At 45.4% G+C, this 19,444-nt stretch overlaps 1 protein-coding gene across 9 annotated transcripts in view; it reads right to left on the reverse strand.

The window, feature by feature from the left end:
• Positions 1–19,444, reverse strand: part of MCTP1 (multiple C2 and transmembrane domain containing 1) — a 2,372,456-nt gene that overhangs the window by 2,091,689 nt on the left and 261,323 nt on the right. For 3 of the 9 annotated variants that reach the window (XM_085632488.1, XM_085632483.1, XM_085632484.1), the window contains exon 1: positions 475–627. The exons of 4 other annotated variants lie outside the window; for them this stretch is intronic. In XM_085632488.1, the coding sequence (XP_085488614.1) occupies positions 475–621 (147 nt within the window). In that variant the 5' untranslated portion in view covers positions 622–627. Of the gene's footprint in view, positions 1–474; positions 640–19,444 lie in introns of those variants that run through there. 2 more of the 9 variants (XM_085632482.1, XM_085632481.1) reach the window with 2 other exon arrangements.

Here is a 19,444-nt window from a genome sequence, read left to right on the forward strand (position 1 = left end):
AATGGGCTGCTAGCCTCTGTTAAGGGTCCCATTGGATTGAAGAGGCTGCTCACAATGAATTCTAATGTGGCTGAAAATCCAGCAGTGATCTGTAGCATGTGGAAATGCATGTCCTACCTAAAGCGGAGAACAGATTATTTCCAAGGAGCATAAATTGCATTTAGTGAAACTATGAATGCCATCTACCCCCTCACCAAGGACCACTGAAGTCATTGGAGAGCTTTATGCAATCTGTCTATGCTGGATAGTAAAAACTGGTAATCTGTCTACGCAGGATGTCGCTAGACACATGATGTTAAATATTTTCATTATCTTATTCATTTCGTCACCAATATCTCTGCCTTTCTCACTCCCCAAGCTATTCCCTCTGCCTGAACCTTCTCCCATTCTCTTCCATCACCAGAGTTCCCCTGGCGACACACACAAGTGTGTCCTACAACCCAGCTGTCCCGGGGTCTCCCGTGAGGCACCCACCTTGTGTTCTTCTGCATCTTGTGGTGAGTGTGCAGCGCCCCCTCGGGGCAGGGTTTGCCGTGCCATGCCGTCGTGAAGGAATCCACGGTGTACTGGTATAAAAGAAAGCCTGGTCGTACCGCCAGGAGAGGTGTAGAGCGGTGGCATGCCCTGTGCCCACATATTGCCGGTAGGCGGGCACAAGTGGAGCTCGTGCGGTGGGGGCGGGTGAGAAAGCAGCAAGTTAATGACCCGAGGCAGGAGACGGGGCCAGGCCTTCCAACAAATCACTCATTTCCCTGGCAAATAAAACAGCACCTGCCGGTCCAGGCGGGGCCTGGGAGGTGACAACGAGCTGAGATCTGCCTGGGACTGGACGCTTCCACGGACTCGGGGGCCCTCCTCAAGGGCGTTCGACTTGCCGATAATCAAAATTAGTTTTTAGTGACTTTTTTATGTGGTATCTTTTTATCGATCTGAGAAATATATTGCGACTTGGATGATGTGAAAATAACACGAGTGATATTAAAGTATGAATTATGAGTTCCTGCGCTGAACCTGATAGTACCCTTGACAGCTGCAAATGCAATTATACGATAGCAGCTGTATTTCAAGCTGGTCGCGTGCACTTAAGCATTTCCATTAAAAAAAGAAAATACTAATTAAATAAACTCGCGTTCGTTTTAGTGTCGGCCAGCGATGGGACCCCGCAGCTAGCCTGGGTGACTGCTTGGACTCGAATCCGTAGATTGCGCGCATCTACAGATGATGCGTTTGTCCACTGAGCTATCTCGCCGACTGATTGCTCTACGTAGGTTTTCACTCCAAGGGAGTCTGTTCTTCGTACAATCCCCGAGGGCCAGGCCTGGCTTCAGTTTTATGCGAAACTCGAATAATGAATCTCACAGGCGCGAGGTGGTTACCGCGGGCTTTTACTTCCTCGTGTTTGTTTCTTTTCTGCGGCAACTTTCATCAGATGAACAGCTGTTCGGACCTTCAAACCATCTCCCAAACTGGCAGGTTATCCTACCCTGTCCCTGGCAGCCAGGAAAGTGCTGCTAACTCGAGTGGCACTGATCGGAGTCCTTTCCAGAGCGATCCTGTTTCTACTTTTAGCGATCCGTGCAGCGCTTGGACTGACTCCACCCCAGGCCATACAAGAGAATCGCGCTCACCCGTCCAATCCGCCTTCATGGAGCTTTTTACAAATGCACCCACATTGTGCTGTTTTGTGAAAGGCTTATGCTGAAGTTTGGGCGTGATTTACTGTTTGAGACAACAGAAATATCACTGAATGTGCTGCAAGTGCAACATAGACTTTCTAAACTCAAAACAGAGGATGGCCGTGCACGCGCCACATCTCTCCGGCTCTCTCAGTCCCAATATATGCATAATGACTCCCACCCGAGCCTTAGCTGATCCTGTCTGGCGTTCCTCCTCTCTAAAGTCCCTGGGAAAGTCCCTAGACTCCACTACGATTCAACCGGGTTGTCATCACGGCTCACAGACATGTCTGGGGCCTGAGGTAACTAACAGTGACTTTTCAATGCGAATCAACTAAATGTTGCAATTCATTCGGTAACAGCTAACAATGAATACAAAGTAATAACTCCCAGCCACCTTGTCTTTAAAGGTATCAATAAGCACAAATGTCTTTTCGGCACAGAGCAGCAATGCCCAAATTATCTTTGTCGGTGATAGCTCAAACATCAACAGGTTTCCAAACATAGCCCGATCTACTACAACACAGTGACCTGGCTTTGTGTTAAATCCTTCCACCAAATGAAACTGCACAAAAAGGGGCAGGGGGAATAATGCATGATAAACCCATGCCTAACACTCAAGTCCTGCAAAATTGCACACTTTCGCAACATACATTTGAACTGGGGCCATTACATAGTTGTTTCACTGCAATTACACATTTCATGCAAAAAACCAAGGGCCATCTTTACAAGGGGATTGTGTCACCAGAAAGCCATTTTTATCGAATAGGCGCAATACTCTGCGCCTATTTACAAAGGGGAGTTATTCCAGTTTGCACGGCTTAACGCTGATTTGTAAATATGGCACCCTTTCACGCAGGTCTCTGAGTGAAAGGGGCGTGCAGTGGATGTTGCTGTGGGCGTTCCACCACAACACCCAATGCGTTTTGACACTGCCCCAGATTTACAAGGCTCTGTAAATCTGAGGTAGCATCAAAAACTAATGCCGTGCAAAAGCAGGCATTGGATTGGCACAACAAGCAGAGAAACGCAAAAAGAACAATTGATGGACAGAATGCAGAACAATGTCATACATTCACCCCAGTACAGAGATCTGGGCCTAAATCCATCGTGTTTTTTGCTCACCATGCCATTCCAGTTTTAACCCAGCCATATGCAGTTACACAACGAGGAGAAATACCTTTATTTCTCCGCATTTCTGCAGCGCACATAGAAAGAACAAAATACCTTTAACGATTGTTTATGTGCAGGAAGGTCTCCCTTCCTGCACTTAAACAAGCATTAAGTATTGGTGATTTGCTATTTCGATGTGTGCTGCAGAATACAGCACACATAGAAGTAGCAACTCACCATTATTGATTGTTTATGTGCAGGAAGGGACACCTTCCTGCACATAAGAATCTTTCCCTGCAACACACTATGGCGCAAGGGTGTCTGTGTTGGCACTAGGCAGCTGTTTTTAGTGCTAGGGAAAACCAGGGGTTCACCATATTGTTGTAAACACAGCGCATCCCTGTGTTTTGGAAATTGCGGAGCGCGGCGCTGCAAAATTTGCTGCTGCACTGTGCCATTCCCTTGTAGACATGCCCCAATTGAGCATGAACCTTAATGCTTACCATTTTTTTATGTAGACTCTTTGTAAATATTAGGCCTGAGTGGACCAAAAAACTCCGTCACACTACTCAGAGTGCTGCAAACGGCAGAGTGCGTTAGGTGGCACCGTTCGCACTAATTTTTAGCGCCGGGTGTTTGTCCCGTGCTCAAAAATCAGCTCCAAAGGCACCATGTGCTGTACAAGAGGGTGCTGCTTCTTTCTGCTGCTCGAGTTAATTTTCTACCCCAGCAGCTGCTTCCTTAATGCGAACAGATGGTTTCTCAATGCAAGTGGTCGCGACCATCTGCGACCGCCCGCTTTGAGAAATCTTGCTGGGAAGTGGCCTAGTGTTGGACTTTTCTTGCTCACACTCACCAACTTAACGTTGGCAAGCTCGAGCAAAGAAAAAACGTAGCTCCGCTTTGCAGTGCAGAGTTTTTTTGCAGCTCCACATGCTCAGCGGAGTGCGGAAAACTCAGCGAATGGAACAGAGTTCACTGCACAGGCCTAAAGCCAACACAAGGGGAGGGCGGTATATAGCTTGATGCCTATCCTCAAGATAGACTTTTCACCACTGAAGTGCTGCTCCTCTGATCTCAACCACCGCCAGTCTGGTTAAAAGGATAGAATAACATACATACTTAAATCCAACGGATAAACCAACAAGCATTTACAATGCAATGGTCTCGGCATTGGTAAAGTTAGAGCTATTGGCATTGCTCATGACATTATTTTTGTTTATGTTTTTGTTTTTAAAACATTTAAAGAAACGGCATTGTCATGAGCAATGCCAATAGCTCTAACTTTAACAATGCCAAGACCGTTGCATTGTAAATGCTTGTTACCAGCCCGGCCGGGGTGGAGACGGCTGCATTCTGCTGGGGCTGAACGGATACCATGTAATCAGCGCCGCATGGAGGGCGGCGCAATCAGCATAAAATAGACAAGCACTGACCGGGGAGGGGGGTGGACTCGAGGCAGACCACAGCTAGAGCGTGCAAATACGGACTAGAAACAATTTTCAGAAAATGGTTCAATACACCATAGAAACAATTTGCAGAAAATGGTTCACTACAGCCTAGCAACAATTCTCAGAAAATGTAACATTAAAATAATAGTTCCGCGCCTGGTTCCTTTTCCCCCTCAAAGGTAATGAATCCGAAAAAAAAACCTCTGTTGCAGGCAATCACTACTCTGTCTCAGCGTTTAAAGGGGACAACGTTACAATCCATTTTTTTTTAAATATAGGACACAGTTTCCAATGACGTTTCGAGAAGCCATTAACGCACTAGGCTTCCCTAGGCTGCGTGATCTCACCTGGTCCCTCTCGGAAGTGTAATTCATGCCTCCCTACCAAGGTCCCTTGAGTCACACTGGACACCGTCCCGTAAAACTGAGCATCAAAGTTAAAAGTCCTCAATCCTCACTCAACGTGAAATTCTAAAGAGCAGTGATCCCCACTGTTGCGGTGCTACCCTATGAAGGTTGACAGGATAACGTGGATTTGGGTCAGAAATGCATTGATCCGCAGGACACAAAAAAGCTACATTCACCTCAATAAGCAGACACAAGTTTATAGAAAAGTGGCAAAAATTGTGATTTATGTCAGTGGTTTTCAGCCTGTTTCCGATTATTAAACTAGAGCCGGCAGTGCTCAGTGGTTCGCAGACTGCACTGTGATTGGCCCAATTCTCACTGAAATCCTCGAAAACTGCAGAGTTTGATCAGGCGCATCAGATAAGCGGAGCACTTTCATCGATTCAGGGAGCGGATATTTTATGTTTCCAGTAGAATCAGACTGATTTGCTCCCCGCTAGTGAAGATGTAATCCTTATGCACTTTGTGTCACACAGCACAAACCTCACCTCTTCTGAACCGTCCCGGAGAGAAGGAAACTCGCACAGCAGGATGTATCGCTGTGCGACCCCAGCAGGCGGGGGTGTTGTCGCCACTGCAAGCTCTTTTGAAGGCAGGGGCCCTGCCGAAGGTCAGGCGGAACTCTTTCCCATCTGCGCTGTAGCCCTTTGCATATCACCAGAGCATAGACTGCCTGATGAGCCTGTCGAAGTGCTCCCTGCGGGGCTCGGGGGAGTCTCTTGGGGGGGAGGGGGGGGGAAGCAAGGGGAGCGGCTCTAAGGCACCCTTACAGGTTGGGACATCCTCCGTAGTCTCCCCACGCAGCAGCTCTTTGTTGTCGGTTGATGGCGGCGCTCCCCAGCAGACTGGTGGGGTGCTGCAGTGCTCGGTGCAACCTCGGTGCCCTTGTATTCCAACAGCTCGTGTCCGGGCAGTAACGTAGTATGTTGAGAAGGGAGAGGAATGGAGCATTGGGCTTCACGAGAAAAGTGGAGCAGGAAATAAATAAATAAAGTGAGCGCGGTGCCTAAAGCGTGCGCCGCGCTTATTTAAGTAAAGTAAAAAGTGGAGCGGGAAATAAAATAAAATAAAGGGCCTCTTCTGGTGGCAAGGGCGAGTGAGGTCCTGGCGAAGGCGCAGAGACCAGGAGGAAGTGCGGAAGCGAACGAGGGGTTGGAAGCGGGCGAGGTGAGGGCCAGGAACACCACCGCCTTTCTCCGAGGCAGAGCAGAAATGCCTCGGAGAAAGGCAGCGTCGTTTTCGGATTCGGGGGCGTGTTTTGCTGTTGTCTCCTCCTTGAGACTTCTTGCAAAAAACACGCCCCCCGATCCGAAAAGGACGGGGCCTAATCTGAATGACTGACCTCTTCTCCAATGGCTGGCCAGCATTCAAGAGGCCAGCCAATGGAGAACAGGGGAGAAGAGGGTCGGGTTCAAGCCCCTCTTCTCCAAGTCATTAAATCTCGGAGCGAGACTGCGCAAGCGCAGCCTTCGCAGCCGAGACCTAAAAAGTACCAAGGCAGCTGGGTTTGCCTTGTCTGCTAGCATTCTTAGATCATCCACAACCAGCAGCAGAATAGTCTCAGTGGCCTGCCCCATTCAAAAGCAGACTGCACAGGCTCTAAGATGTAATTCTGTTCCAAGTCACAGGAGATCAGTTGATTAACAGGTTTCTCTAGAATTTTGTCTGGAAAAGGTAAAATAAATATTGGCCGATAATTTGAAAGAACAGCCTGAGCAGCATTTGGTTTCTTCAACAAAGGAACAGTAAGTGCCCTTTTCCACTCATTTGGAACCCAGGCAATAATAAGGGAGCCATTACAAACCTCCACCGGAAGATGTGGGAGAGACGATTTAATCATGTTCCACAATTTTGGAGGAATCAGATCCAGTGGAGAACCTGTATTAATAGAGCCAGAAATAGAAAAGAATTGTTCTATGGTCAAAGCCAGGAGTTGTTCCAGTCGGAGCGTCTGTTCCGAGTCATGGTCTAAAGATAAGACCTCAGGAGAAGGCCTAGAAAGTTCAGGACAACTTCCCACACTCAGGTCAGCCACCACTTTCTAGATAAAACAAATGGGTCACAGATGGTGTTCATCTTCTCTTTCAAATAGTTGGAGAGTTAATCAGCTAAATCTTGACAACTGATGTTGCACAACTGGGGTAGGCTAGAGACTTCGGGCCGATCAGACTTTGTCTGATAATTACCACAGGAGAAACAATTTGCCCAGAATTCCCACACACAATGCATCAGTAACCCTAGGATAGTGAGAGCTACAACACTTCCCAGGGGGACAGGGGCAGAAAGGAGTGAAATAGCGTTGAGCTGGGCGCCAGGTATTTTAGGACATAGATCTTCATCTTTGGTTCTTCTTCTGAGTGTCAACATATGAGTACCTCCGATCTGTGCTATCAGTATTTGCATAGCATGGTTTTATTCAATAGGAATCTACTGTTAAGAATTGATAATAATCCTGCTATTGCTTTATCTTAAGTCTGTAATGTTCTACTGCAAAGACCTGAGACTTTTCAGATAACCAGTCTAAAAATGCCTTTCAAGTGTTTAAGTTCTCTTTTTAAAACACCAAAATCTTATAATTTTCCCAGTTAACTCACAAACTTTATCCTCACCCAGTCACTTAACAAATGTAATATCTTCTTGGAGACCTGATGACATTTGTTAGCAACTTGGGTTCAGGCAGGAACATTTATCATGTTAAAAAATAATGATGTAAGCAGTACAAGGGCCAATGTGGCAACAATTGTGGATTGTTCTGGTCTCCTCTGAAGCATGCCTGTGGTAGAGGAATGCTTCTATCTAATAAATATTGATTATTCTACCTGAACATCTTATATTTCCAATCTTTATCAATATTTAGAAGTATCATTTGTTAATGATTTATTTTCTTCCCCAGGGAATTTCCTTCACATATTGTCCAGGACTATCACCATCATTTGACCAGACCACCCGAAGCTGTGGACCCAGATGGTCGGAGTAGTAATCTATTAAAAAAATATTTAGAGGTGGGTCCTTACTTTTGCCAGTTGCTTCATTATTGTTTTTTCCACATTTTGAAGTCCCGATAATCTGGAAAGAGTCCTTCCTGGTGTTTATACGTGACAATGCACTAGACCGAGATCCTAACAGCTATTAGCTACCTTCAATGATCAGTCTTCCTTCAAAATTGTTTGCAAAGATGGTGACATCAGATCTGATTGACTGGACGGAAGGTAATGCTATTACACTTGCAACCCAAATGGGTTTGTATAACGGTTACTCCGTTTTACTTAATTGAATGGCCTTATCAGTGATGGCCTGCAAGGAGCTGTGTGCCAATGTGCCACCATTACATTGCATGTTTGTCAATTTTACTTAGGCCATCAATTGCTAAAAGATCCCTATTTTGGCATAAGATACAGAAGATGAATACACTTAAGAGTCTTTTCCACTCTATATCAAAACGGTATTTTGACACATGGGCTGTTGAGATACCATGCAGTATAATAGATAACTGCGGTAAGGTCAGCAATGGCATTCGTTCCTTACCTATTTAATAAACCCTTAAGTGGCATCAATGCCTCCCTTGCTCCTGCTTGCACAAGTCCCCATCAACTAGGCAGGCAGAGCGCTCAAGCTTTTTATTAAGTTAATCATGTTTTTTTTGGCTGATCATACTGTCATAGACTTGGGCATGCTCTTAATGCACTTAGCTGATTCATTGACCAATAAACTAAAATTTAATATGGGTAAAAATAAAATTGTATCATTTGGTTGCAAAGTTTAAGTCATTTTAAGTAAAATGTTATGAATCACAATATACATTTTACTCACCGGGGCACGATTTCTAAAGCATTTTGTGCATTATTATTGAACTTAGGTGAACAAAATGTAAACTTTGCATGTGTAAATTTCCAAACCTGATTCCTGTTGACATTTAATGTATGCTAAGTGCAATTGTGAAAAGCAGATTTGTGTGGGCATTTCTAGGTGCACCTAGCTTGAAAAGTGCATAAATACCCACAGTCACCCACAGACCCGTAGGTTTGTTGTTATATATTTCAAGTGAGGAAACTCAGTGGGTGTTGGAGGGAAAATGCCTTGCTATGCTGAAAAAACAGTTTTCAGTGGAGTAAAAAAATAGAAGATTATTAGTGCAAATGCACATTTGCATCAGATTTATTTACACAGAATTTCCACCCACGTGCCCAGGGTAGAGGGTTGGGGGAGGGGTGGGGATTTGGGGGGGGGGGGTAGTATAAAAAGGAAAAAACAGAAAGGAAGAGCTAATGTAGATGATCGATTAAGGAATATCAGAGCGGCATGGCACAGGTGGTTGACCAGAGGCGTAGCTACTGCTTGTGGCACCCGGGGCCATCCCTCAGATTGCCGCCCCTGGGGGGGGAGGGGTTGCTGGGGAAAAAGGACGGCAAGCATTTGAAAGAGGACCGAGAGACACGTAGTATCGCCGCTAATAGTTTCCTCGATCATGCAAGTTACATGCACATACATGACACGGTCCAAGGCTACACAGTTGAATACACCGGTGACTGGCAGTGACTGGCAGTACAAAAGAGAACACACAGACTGCATGATCTATCTGGGGACTCAGAAAAACCGCATGTGACATCCATCAGAGCTGCGTGAACAATTACCTGGTAATCCCCTCAGCACAATGCAAACATGCACATACATGACACTGTTCAGGGATCCATCATCTACAGCTGACATTTAAATGACCATTCATCATGGTCCCCCCATTAAAGCAGTGCACTTTGTGATCTGCATGGTACATGTTCTTTGCAGCAGGCACATTAACCATCTATGCTGCCTTTCCAGGTGTCAACCCTTCCACTAGACAAAACTCGGATCTCTCTCTAGGAAGAACATTAATCACCAAAGTTATCATGACATTTTTATTGTTTCTGAAAATTGCTGGAGGCCAGGAAGGAGGCAGCAATTTTTTTTAAACCATAATATACTTGCAAACACTACGCACCCACCCGAAATAGGTACCCAGTGCGGTCACACCGTTCGCACAACACTACGCACCCACCCAAAATAGGTACCCAGTGCGGTCACACCGTTCGCACAACACTACGCACCCACCTGAAATAGGTACCCAGTGCGGTCACACCGTTCGCACCGCCCTAACCTGCTCAAGGTTCATGTGACCTCAGTGACAGAGTCACAGTGACTGGATCACTGTTGCTCTAGGGTGTGCTGCTTCGTAGGCCTGCCCGCAAGACTGGAGATGAACTTCAGTATGGATTGGGGTGGACAGGCCTTCAAGGTTAACTCACAATTGACACCACTAGGGTACTCCTGCTTGTGCTAAGACATCAAGCCTTCTAAGGTCTAGTGGGCCCTTGTAAGGTCTAGCATGGGAATATGCTCCCTCAGTAGAGTGGTCTGGTGGACTCGTCATGAAGGCTGAACCCAGTTCTCCAGATCCTAATTCGACAATTCTGGCCATAGTGCCACATCCTCCCCCCCACTGAACACTATACTGCCCCACTGAGAGAAACTCTCACTGCCTTCAGCTACAACCTAATTGTGCCCGCTATAAACACTTGGATGTGGCTCAATTCAAATTATGCACTTGATAAGAGTAATATGCTGCCTAAAAAAAAAAAGTGAAAGCGAACACTCATAGGGAATGCAAGATTAAGTAAAGCATGTAAAATGAAAGCAGAAACAACATGGTTACCTTAACGATCTCTCACTCACTATTCAGAAATCAGCGAGTGATTTTACCTGAAAAGTTAAGGACATGACTAGAGGGCCCTGAAGGGAACCGTTTCAATGTCCATTGCTTATATCCTTAATAAACGTAAGCAGTATGGTTTAAAAAGACCACATCCATAAACAGAGCCATGGTACACATTTTGTTTTCCAATCCACCCATCAACCAGGTATTGCAGTACCTCCAGGAATGGTGCACTTCCCCACCTGGGGACAACAATGCTGTTCAAAGAAAGACGAGAAAACAAAAGTAGCGCTTCACTGCAAAGTCTGTAAAGTGAGGCTGATGTGTTTGGATGTAAATAAAACCAATCTGGCCACTTTGCAACCACTCTGTCTTGCTTTATTTAGTTATGTATTTATTTTTCATATTTAAAAACTTCTATTTCTCTCCATCCGGCTGCACTTTGGAATAGAAAAATGTCAGAAAAAGGGCATTTCCCGCAAGAGTGTTTTTCTTTTTTGGATCCATTTCACAGGGAAGCAAATAAATGAAAGAAGGAAAGAGGTTGTGAACTGTTTCTTCAAGTTACAGTTTTCAGTAAGTGAGGAGCAAGACAGAAAGAGAGGGAATAATAGAAGAGAAGGGGGGGGGGGGGTAGCGGCCAGCACAAAAAAAGAAGAGGACATTGCCTGAGTCCAATTCCTTCTCTGCCCGTCCCCGAACGTCCACGAAAGCAAGCCGAGCCTTCTCTGAATGCCTTTGTCCTCCCCCAAAATAGGGCCGCCTGGGGCAGACCGCCCCCCCCCCCCCCAGCTACGCCACTGTGGTTGACCTTTTTATATAACCATGGCTAAAAAAAGGATTTGGTCGGTGAATGTGGAAGGGCTGAATGACAAGACTAAAAGAGCAAAAGTTCATGAGATATTAAAAGCTAAAACCAGAAGACAACATTGACAGTGGAACCCCACAAGGAACTAACACCTAATCTGCTATCCTCTATTTGCTGTACAAGATGGGAAAGTACCCAACTGATGTGTGCACACAATCAATGCACCCACTGTCACGGTGCGGTCCAACTCTGGACTTAACAATGTCTAACAAAACACAAACAAATAATGCACCACTTTAAAATTTATGAGATCTGTGTCCAAAATTGCTTCTTCAAAACACCCTTTATTTAATTGACTTTTAGCACATCAAGTTGAGTCGAACAGCCAACGCTTTTCGTCCAAAGAGATGGACTTCTTCAGGGCTGTAGAGTATATATTTGTTATTCTACAGCCTTGAAGAAGTCCATCGCATAAATGTACTCTCATAAGGCGGTGCACCATTGGTTTGAGTTTTGTTAGACACATATTAAAAGCTATTAACCCAGATATAGTCAGCAAGAGACTCACATTCCATGGAGTAATAATGACTTCCTCCAGATTAGGGGGTATTAGATGGTAACTTGCTCAACTCAGACTTCTATGAAAAGGGGGGTAGCTATGCATATTTATTTATTTATTTATTTATTTATTTTATGCGATTTTTAGAGCGCGCAAATACCCTTAGGGTGTCTCGGCGCTGTAGTTGCAGGACTCTCCGGAGGAGGGGGGGAGGGGAATTAGGCAGGGAACAACCATGTCTTTAGTTGCTTTCTGAAGTTAAGAAGGGTCGGAGCGATCTTAATGTTTAGAGGAAGGGCGTTCCACATTTTGGCCGTGGCAACAGCAAAGCGTTTGTCGCCCCAGTTGGCCCTTCTTGTACGGGGTACCATGAGTAGGTGCGCTGCGGATGACCGCAGAGTTCTAGTATGTTCGAGCCGTCGGAAGGCTTTTCTTAAGAATAAGGGTCCTTGATCGTGAATGGCCTTATATGCAATGCATAAAGCCTTAAACTTGATGCGGCTCCTCACCGGTAGCCAATGTAATTGTCTGATGTAGGGGGAGACTGATGCAAATCTCGGGATTGATAGCAGTGTTCTAGCGGCAGCGTTTTGGACAGTTTGCAGTTTATTAAGAACCTTTTGTTGTGTATTGAGTAACAATGCATTGCAGTAATCAGTTTTGGAGAATACTAATGTACTGACCAAGGTTTTACCTGCATGTGACGGAAGGTATGGGATTAGTTTTTTTATCCTTTTTAGTACGTGGAAGGAAGAAGAAACCACAGCATTGACGTGTTGCCGGAATGTCAATTTGTTATCGAAGATAACGCCCAAATTGCGTACCTTCGTCACAGGTTCTGGCGGTTGTCCCATCTGGTGAGGCCACCATTGAGGGGACCAGGTGGGTTGAAGCCTCCCGAATGTCATCACTTCTGTCTTATCGGAGTTGAGTTTAAGACAGTTGGATGACATCCAGGAGCTTATTGCCTTCATTCCCATTTGGAAATTGGCTGCTACTGAGATTCCGTCATTATGTATCGATAATACCAATTGGGTATCGTCAGCATAGGTAGTGAGGGAGATTCCACAGGATTTTATGACCCTCGCCAGGTCCGACACATAGATATTAAATAGTGTCGGACTTAGCGAGGATCCCTGAGGTACTCCACATGGCAAGGAGAAGGTCTGGGATGTGAAATTGCCTAATTTCACTGTTTGTGGACGGTTCGACAGGAATGAGGCCAAGAGGTTTTTTGCTTTGCATGTGATTCCTATGGCTTCGACACGGTCGATCAAGGTGGCGTGATCGACCGTGTCGAAGGCCGCAGATAAGTCCAGGAGTACTAGAACTGCGGCTCCTCCATTATCCATTGTGGACCTAATCTCATCTGCTGCTTTCAGCAGTGCCGTCTCTGTTCCGTGGCCCTGTCTAAACCCAAATTGGGTATCATCCAGTAGATTATTGTGATGGATGTAATTTGACAGCTGAATATTCATGATCTTTTCAAAGATCTTTGCAGGGAATGGGAGGCAGGCAATAGGCCTATAACTAGCAGGAAGGAGAGGGTCTAGGCTGGGTTTTTTTAGCAGCGGTTTGATTATTGCTTTTTTCCACTGCGGGGGGTATACACCGGATTCAAACATTGCATTGCAGATGGTGGTTAGGGGAGGGGCAATAACCTCCGAAATGAGGCTAAGGATGTTAGGAGGGCAAGGGTCCAAAGGTGAGCCGGATTTGGTTCGAGCAATCAGTGGTTGAATAAATTCACAGGAGGTAGGTTCAAAACCTGTGAATGAAGGGCCGGTGTCAACTGCGGAATGAGAGGGAATGGTCGCTACCACAGGTGTAAATGTATTAAAGATAGCTCTAACCTTGTCCTCAAAAAAATTAGCTAATGTATCAGAAAGGGCTTGAGACCCTTCTGACTGAGGAACAGAAGGATTGGACAGGTAGGTTACTACTTGAAATAGTTTCCCTGAGGAGTTTTTCGCCTCATTAATTTGGCTTGTATAGTATGTAGTTTTTTCTGTTTTTATGAGTTTTTTATAGTTAATGAGAGCGCTTTTGTAACTAATCTTGTCAGATGTGTTAAAGTTACGGCGCCACTGCCGTTCAAGGTTTCTGCAGTACTGACGCTGAAGTCTAAGCTGCTCAGAGAACCAGGGGGCTGATGAACGATTTCTAGTACGGTGGGAGGTTTTAGGAGGAGCCAATTTGTTGCAGGCTTCGATCAGAATCTCCGTATAAGTGTCTGACGCTGCTATGGGATCATGCTCATTAAGTGGTGGACTATCCTGAATCATCTGAGTGAGACGTTCAAGATTTAAATTCTTCCAGTCTCTGAATGTAGTAGAGTGGGAAAGAGACAGCCTAGGGGGCGTGGGTTTGATAGGGATAGAGAAGCATACAGCAGAATGATCAGTCCAAATTAGAGGAATGACCTCTGTGATGGAAATTTCGGGATAGTTGGTGAATACTCCATCCAACGTATGGCCTGCTATGTGCGTGGGCTTTTTAACAATTTGTGTGAGACCGGCAGTCTCTAAGTCTCCAAGCAACATTTTAGTGTCAGGGTCTTCTGAAACTTCGAGGTGAAAGTTAAAATCACCTAGAATAGTGAACTGTGGTGCTCCAATAGATGTCTCGATTATGTGATCCAGGCGTGCTAGAAATTTGGCTCTGGATCCTGGAGGGCGGTAGATGAGCATACCTTTAAATGTTGCTTTGCTGGATATGCCTATTGAGAAGAGGAGGGCCTCGCATTCAGGATAGGTTGTATCTGTAGTAGATATTTTAAGGTGATCTTTGTACATGATTGCGACTCCTCCGCCCTTCCCTATAGGTCTGTCCAGTTTACACACACAGTAGTTGTCTGGTGTGGCGTCTCTGAAATCAGGGCCAGAGGCCTCGTCTCCCCAAGTTTCAGTGATGAATAGAATATCTATCTGTTGCGAGTCTATGAACTCAGCAATTTCACATTTATGTTTTGGTAGGGATCTTGCATTGATGAGGGCTGCTGTTACAAGAGGGGGAGGTATAGGGGGAGAGATGAGTGGCGTCTCAGTGCAAGTGGGACACATGAGTGGTCCGAACCTAGGATCGTTGTAGTTAAAATTTGGTAATAAATGAGGGTACCTGGTTGTTTGTTTGATGCTGAGGAGTTGATCCGGAGTGTAGGTTATTGGTAAGGTGCTGGTTGCGGGATGTGGAGATGGAGGATCAGGGGGGGTGGCCCTTAGCCCGGTCTCGGCGCGGACGAGCGCAGACGAGCTTGCCTTATGCGCGCCTTCGGCGCGCATTCGTCGCGCCCGCTGCGCTCGTCCGCTGCGCTTCCTGTGCAGACACATTCTTATGGACCAAAAAGCCAGGGGGCGTGGCCTCGGATTGGGCGTGTCCTGCTCCGGGCGGGGGGAAATGGTCTTTCCCTAGCGCGGTACTTGTGATCTTCCCAGCGCTCGTTTTAGGCAATCAGCAAGTGCCTGCAGACAATAAACGTGTGCAGGGATCAGAGGGAGAGTGAAGTTAAAACATGTGATTTTCAATATTTAAAACAAAACAAGACGTCTCCCGGCTGTGCCTCAGGAGGTAAGCAACTATTAAAGACAACACAGGAGTAGTAAAGTGAGCATTAGCTCATAAGTGGTGGCATTGGGCATTAGTTTCTTTATCCATCATACTGACAATAGGGACCATATATAGGTCTAACCAGGATGATCCCAAAGTATGGGAAGATCTAGAAGTGGAGCCAGCTTCCTGGCCAAACACTCTGATTATATGTGGGGACTTAAATATATGGGAACAAAAGGAGTGATCATACCTCCAGCTAAAAAAGCTAACTGGGGTGGCAGAAGCTTTATCACAGGTGCTGCAAGGGCCTGGAATGAACTTCCATTCCATTTTAGGAACACCACCAAGCTCATTACTTTCAGGAAAGGACTGAAAACTTGGCTTTTCACCTAATAGGCAACATACACCTCAGCAATCGATAGGCAGTGAATGGCGCCAGGACACCCCTAGGGTAACCGATGGGCTTAAGAAATTAAATTAACATAACTTAACATATACATTTGGAAGTTGATAATACTGGTTCTCAGAGGTATTGTGGAAGGAAACCTCAAGTCTTTAGGGCACTGGTCTCCTTTAATGATAGCCATGGCTTAGCTGATGTCTGGGTTGCTAAGAACTCTCCCGATCCTGGCTATACTTATTTCTCCCACCACCACAAGAAGTTTGTATGTTTGGATTACTTTCTGGTTTCTATTAACGTGCTAAGTAAGATCGAGATTGTAAAGCTCCCCAAACTAATCTTGGACCATAACCTGCTAGTCCTGGAAATAACAGGACAGGGAGCAGATGCGAGGTAGAACAACTGGTCCTTTGACAGAAAGCTGTTAACAAATGAAGAGTTTATTGCACATATTAGGTACTGGGTAACATACGTTTTTGGTATGAATCGATATAGTGTCTCACGCAGGGTAGTTTGGGATGCTTTCAAAGCAGGATTGAGAGGGGAGGTCATCAGCTATGTGGGCCAGAGACAGAAGCAGCAGAAGGTTGAGGTTAACTTACTGATAGAAAGGCTGGTACATATAAAGACAAAGCACCTAAAGCTGATTAGCAAGGGGGGTGGGAGAATGAACAAAACGAGTATACATTGAAATTAGCTATATTAAAAGCCAAGATTAATAGTTATTTTATGGAGAAAGGGCCCAAACCTATCAGGCACACAAAAAAGAGATTATGAGTACAGGGAGTCAGCAGGAAGGTTGCTGGCCTTACGCACAAGAAAGAAAGCCGCCAGAAACAATATTATTGAAATTAAAAAGAGCAGTGGCTAATAGCAGACTAGGCCTGCGGAGATTATGGGTGTTTTTGAGCGATTTTATAAATATCTCGATCAGGCTGACCCTCCCAGCTCTAATATAGTGGCTGTGGGTGAGAGAAGGAAGAAAATAAAAGGCATTGACGAAGTAGTATATCAGGAGATGGAGGAAGAGCTCGTATTAAGAGAGACTACGGACGCTCTAGGCTCCTTGCCCTCAGGGAAGGTGGCCGGCCCAGACAAAATTCCCCTCGAGCTATATAAAGTACTCCAACATGAGCTAGCTCCTATAATACATGATCTTTTTTTAGATATACAGTACAGCGGGATTTCCCTCTCCCTCACGGCAGGGCACTGATATAATTATATTTGCTCAAAAGGGGAAGCCACCGGAACTGCCTGCCTCTTACCGCCCTATTTCATTGATAAATTTCAATGCTAAACTTTAGTCAAAAGTCTTGGCCAACCGGCTAGGTAGGATTATAGCCACACTGGTCTCACCGTGGAGGCATGGCTTTATACCGGACAGGGAAGCCACAGACTATATCAGGTGAGTTATCTCTCTGCTGGATGTAGCTGAAGCTACGGGGGCGAAATGGCTGTGATCCTCCTAGATGCAGAGAAAGCCTTTGACTGGGTCTCGTGGCAATATCTGTGGGGGATTTTGACAGAGAGAGAGCTTGGCCCCAGTCTTATCACCGCCATTCGAGCAATGTATTATAAACCCTTTGCTTGGCTACAAATGATGGGTACTGCATCGAGGAAAATAGAGGTGGCCAGAGGGATGAGGCAGGGATGCCCCTTCTCCCCAGTTCTCTTTGCTATGTAAATATACCCATTTATCAACCAGATCTTACAAAATAAAGCAATAAAACCAGTAACAACGAACAGGTATGAGATCAAGATCTTGGCTTACGCGGATGATATTGCTATTATTACAGGAGGACCTGGGAAGAGAATTGAAGAGATTGAAAGCATGGCAGCGGAATTTGGGAGGGACTCTGGGTACCTCCTGAATAAAGGGAAGACACAGATAATCTGCCCTAGGAGCTGCAATTTTCAAGATCCTCGAAAAGTGAAATATGCCATCTATCTGGAGGTCAAGATAAGCAATATGCTCGGATGCGATTTGGCCCACTAATATAGATCCGCTACTTGACAACATAAGCACTGAATTAAGATGCTTAGATAAGCTACATTTAACAATTAAAGGGAGATCCAATGTATTAAAAATGATAGTTTTTCCTAAATTGTTATTTCACTCTATCCCCCTTGTGGTAGCAGACGTAACCATTAAAAAGCTGAATACAATGTGTACCAATTTTATATGGCATTACCAGAAAACCCACAGGGCACTAAGAACTCTGACGCTCCCATAGGAAAGAGGTGGTTGGTCCATACCAAATTTGCTTTTGTATTATTGGGATGCTGCACTACAACCGATGGGAATTTTGCTTAGAGCTGATAGTTTGACTACTGGTGACTTAGATCTTCCCTCCATCTACCAGCTGGCTATTGGAAAAGAGGCACCTGGGGTTTTTCTTAGATAACTGGAACCTAGTTACTATGAAAAGACGCGCTTCAAGTGAATAAGGGCGGCTTGGAAGATCTGGATGAAGGTTGGCAGATTGTTGAAAAGCTCAAGTTATAATAGGTACACGCCTTTGTGGCACTCACCGCTCTTTCTGGCTGCACTTTATGATGCAATGGGTAGGAACTGTGAACAAGCCGGGATTGACAGGCTAGCAGAGTTGTATAATACCAAAGAGGCCTCCTCATTTGTAGACTTAGTGCAATGCTTAGGGATAGATAATAGAACACAATTTAAGTATATACAGATTAAGGAATGTCTAAGGTGTTTACTTTACCTACTGGGTCCTTAAATTTAGATAAAATCCCAATTTTGGAAATACTTGGGCGAGGGGACTGTAGGATTAGGGGTAACTACAAAATCTTAAATGAAACCATCCCAGATGGCTTGGAAGAACTGAAGTGAAATGGGAAGTGAAGGTAGGGAATGGTGATGTCGTCCTAGATATGTCAATTGGAATGGGGATGAAGATCTTCCTATCAGCCAATCTGAAAGCACAGCACTACAAAAAATGGTTAAAGTGTATATTATACACCTGCGATTTTATAGGATGGGGGAAGAGGGAACATTATATTTGCCCTAGGTGCCAAGTAGGACCTGCTGAAAGTATCCATATATTTTTTTCATGTAGCAACCTGCTGTCTTTAGGAACAGGCATAGAGGACTTCTGGCAACAAACAATTAACAAGGCAATTTCTATTAGCCCACTCCTGATGCTATTGGGATATGATGGCCAGGCTGACCTTAATATGACACAAAGGAATTTTATATTTATTTCACTTGCTGTGGCCCGCTTATTGATTGCTACTGCATGGAAAGATACCGCTCTCCCTACATATCAGGCTTGGTTTAATCGCCTCTTGAGCATTTATGCACAAGAAACATCATTGTATAAATGTAAAGGCCTACGGGCAAGGAATAGGGGCCGAAAGATCTTGGCACTGCTGACGACTTGGCTTAATAATAGGATGGGATAAAAGGGGTAGCTCTGAGTTAAGATATTAGGGAATCTAGAGCTTAGGCACCAGGGCTGGACTGGCAGTAGCGGGAACCAGGCGTTTCCCTGGTGGGCCGCCAGGTGGGTGTCAGTTTTGGGCCACTGGGGGGCCATTTTTGTCATCGGGGGCCAGCAATATCGGCCCCTGTAACAAAATCGGCCGAAACCTGCCCTAGCAAACAGTTTGGGTGCACACCCCCTCCCTCCCAGGGAGGACAGCTGAGCAGTTTTGCCAGGGCTGGTTTCGGTTCCCAGTCCGGCCCAGTTAGGCACGTGCTCCGCGGGGGAACCCAGCTCTCTTTCTATGTGCTTTGTACCTAAGTAGTATCTTTGAATTCTGGTACGGCAGGCC

Source organism: Triturus cristatus, chromosome 2_1 (genome assembly GCF_964204655.1).
Source record: "Triturus cristatus chromosome 2_1, aTriCri1.1, whole genome shotgun sequence".
Taxonomy (NCBI): Eukaryota; Metazoa; Chordata; class Amphibia; order Caudata; family Salamandridae; genus Triturus; species Triturus cristatus.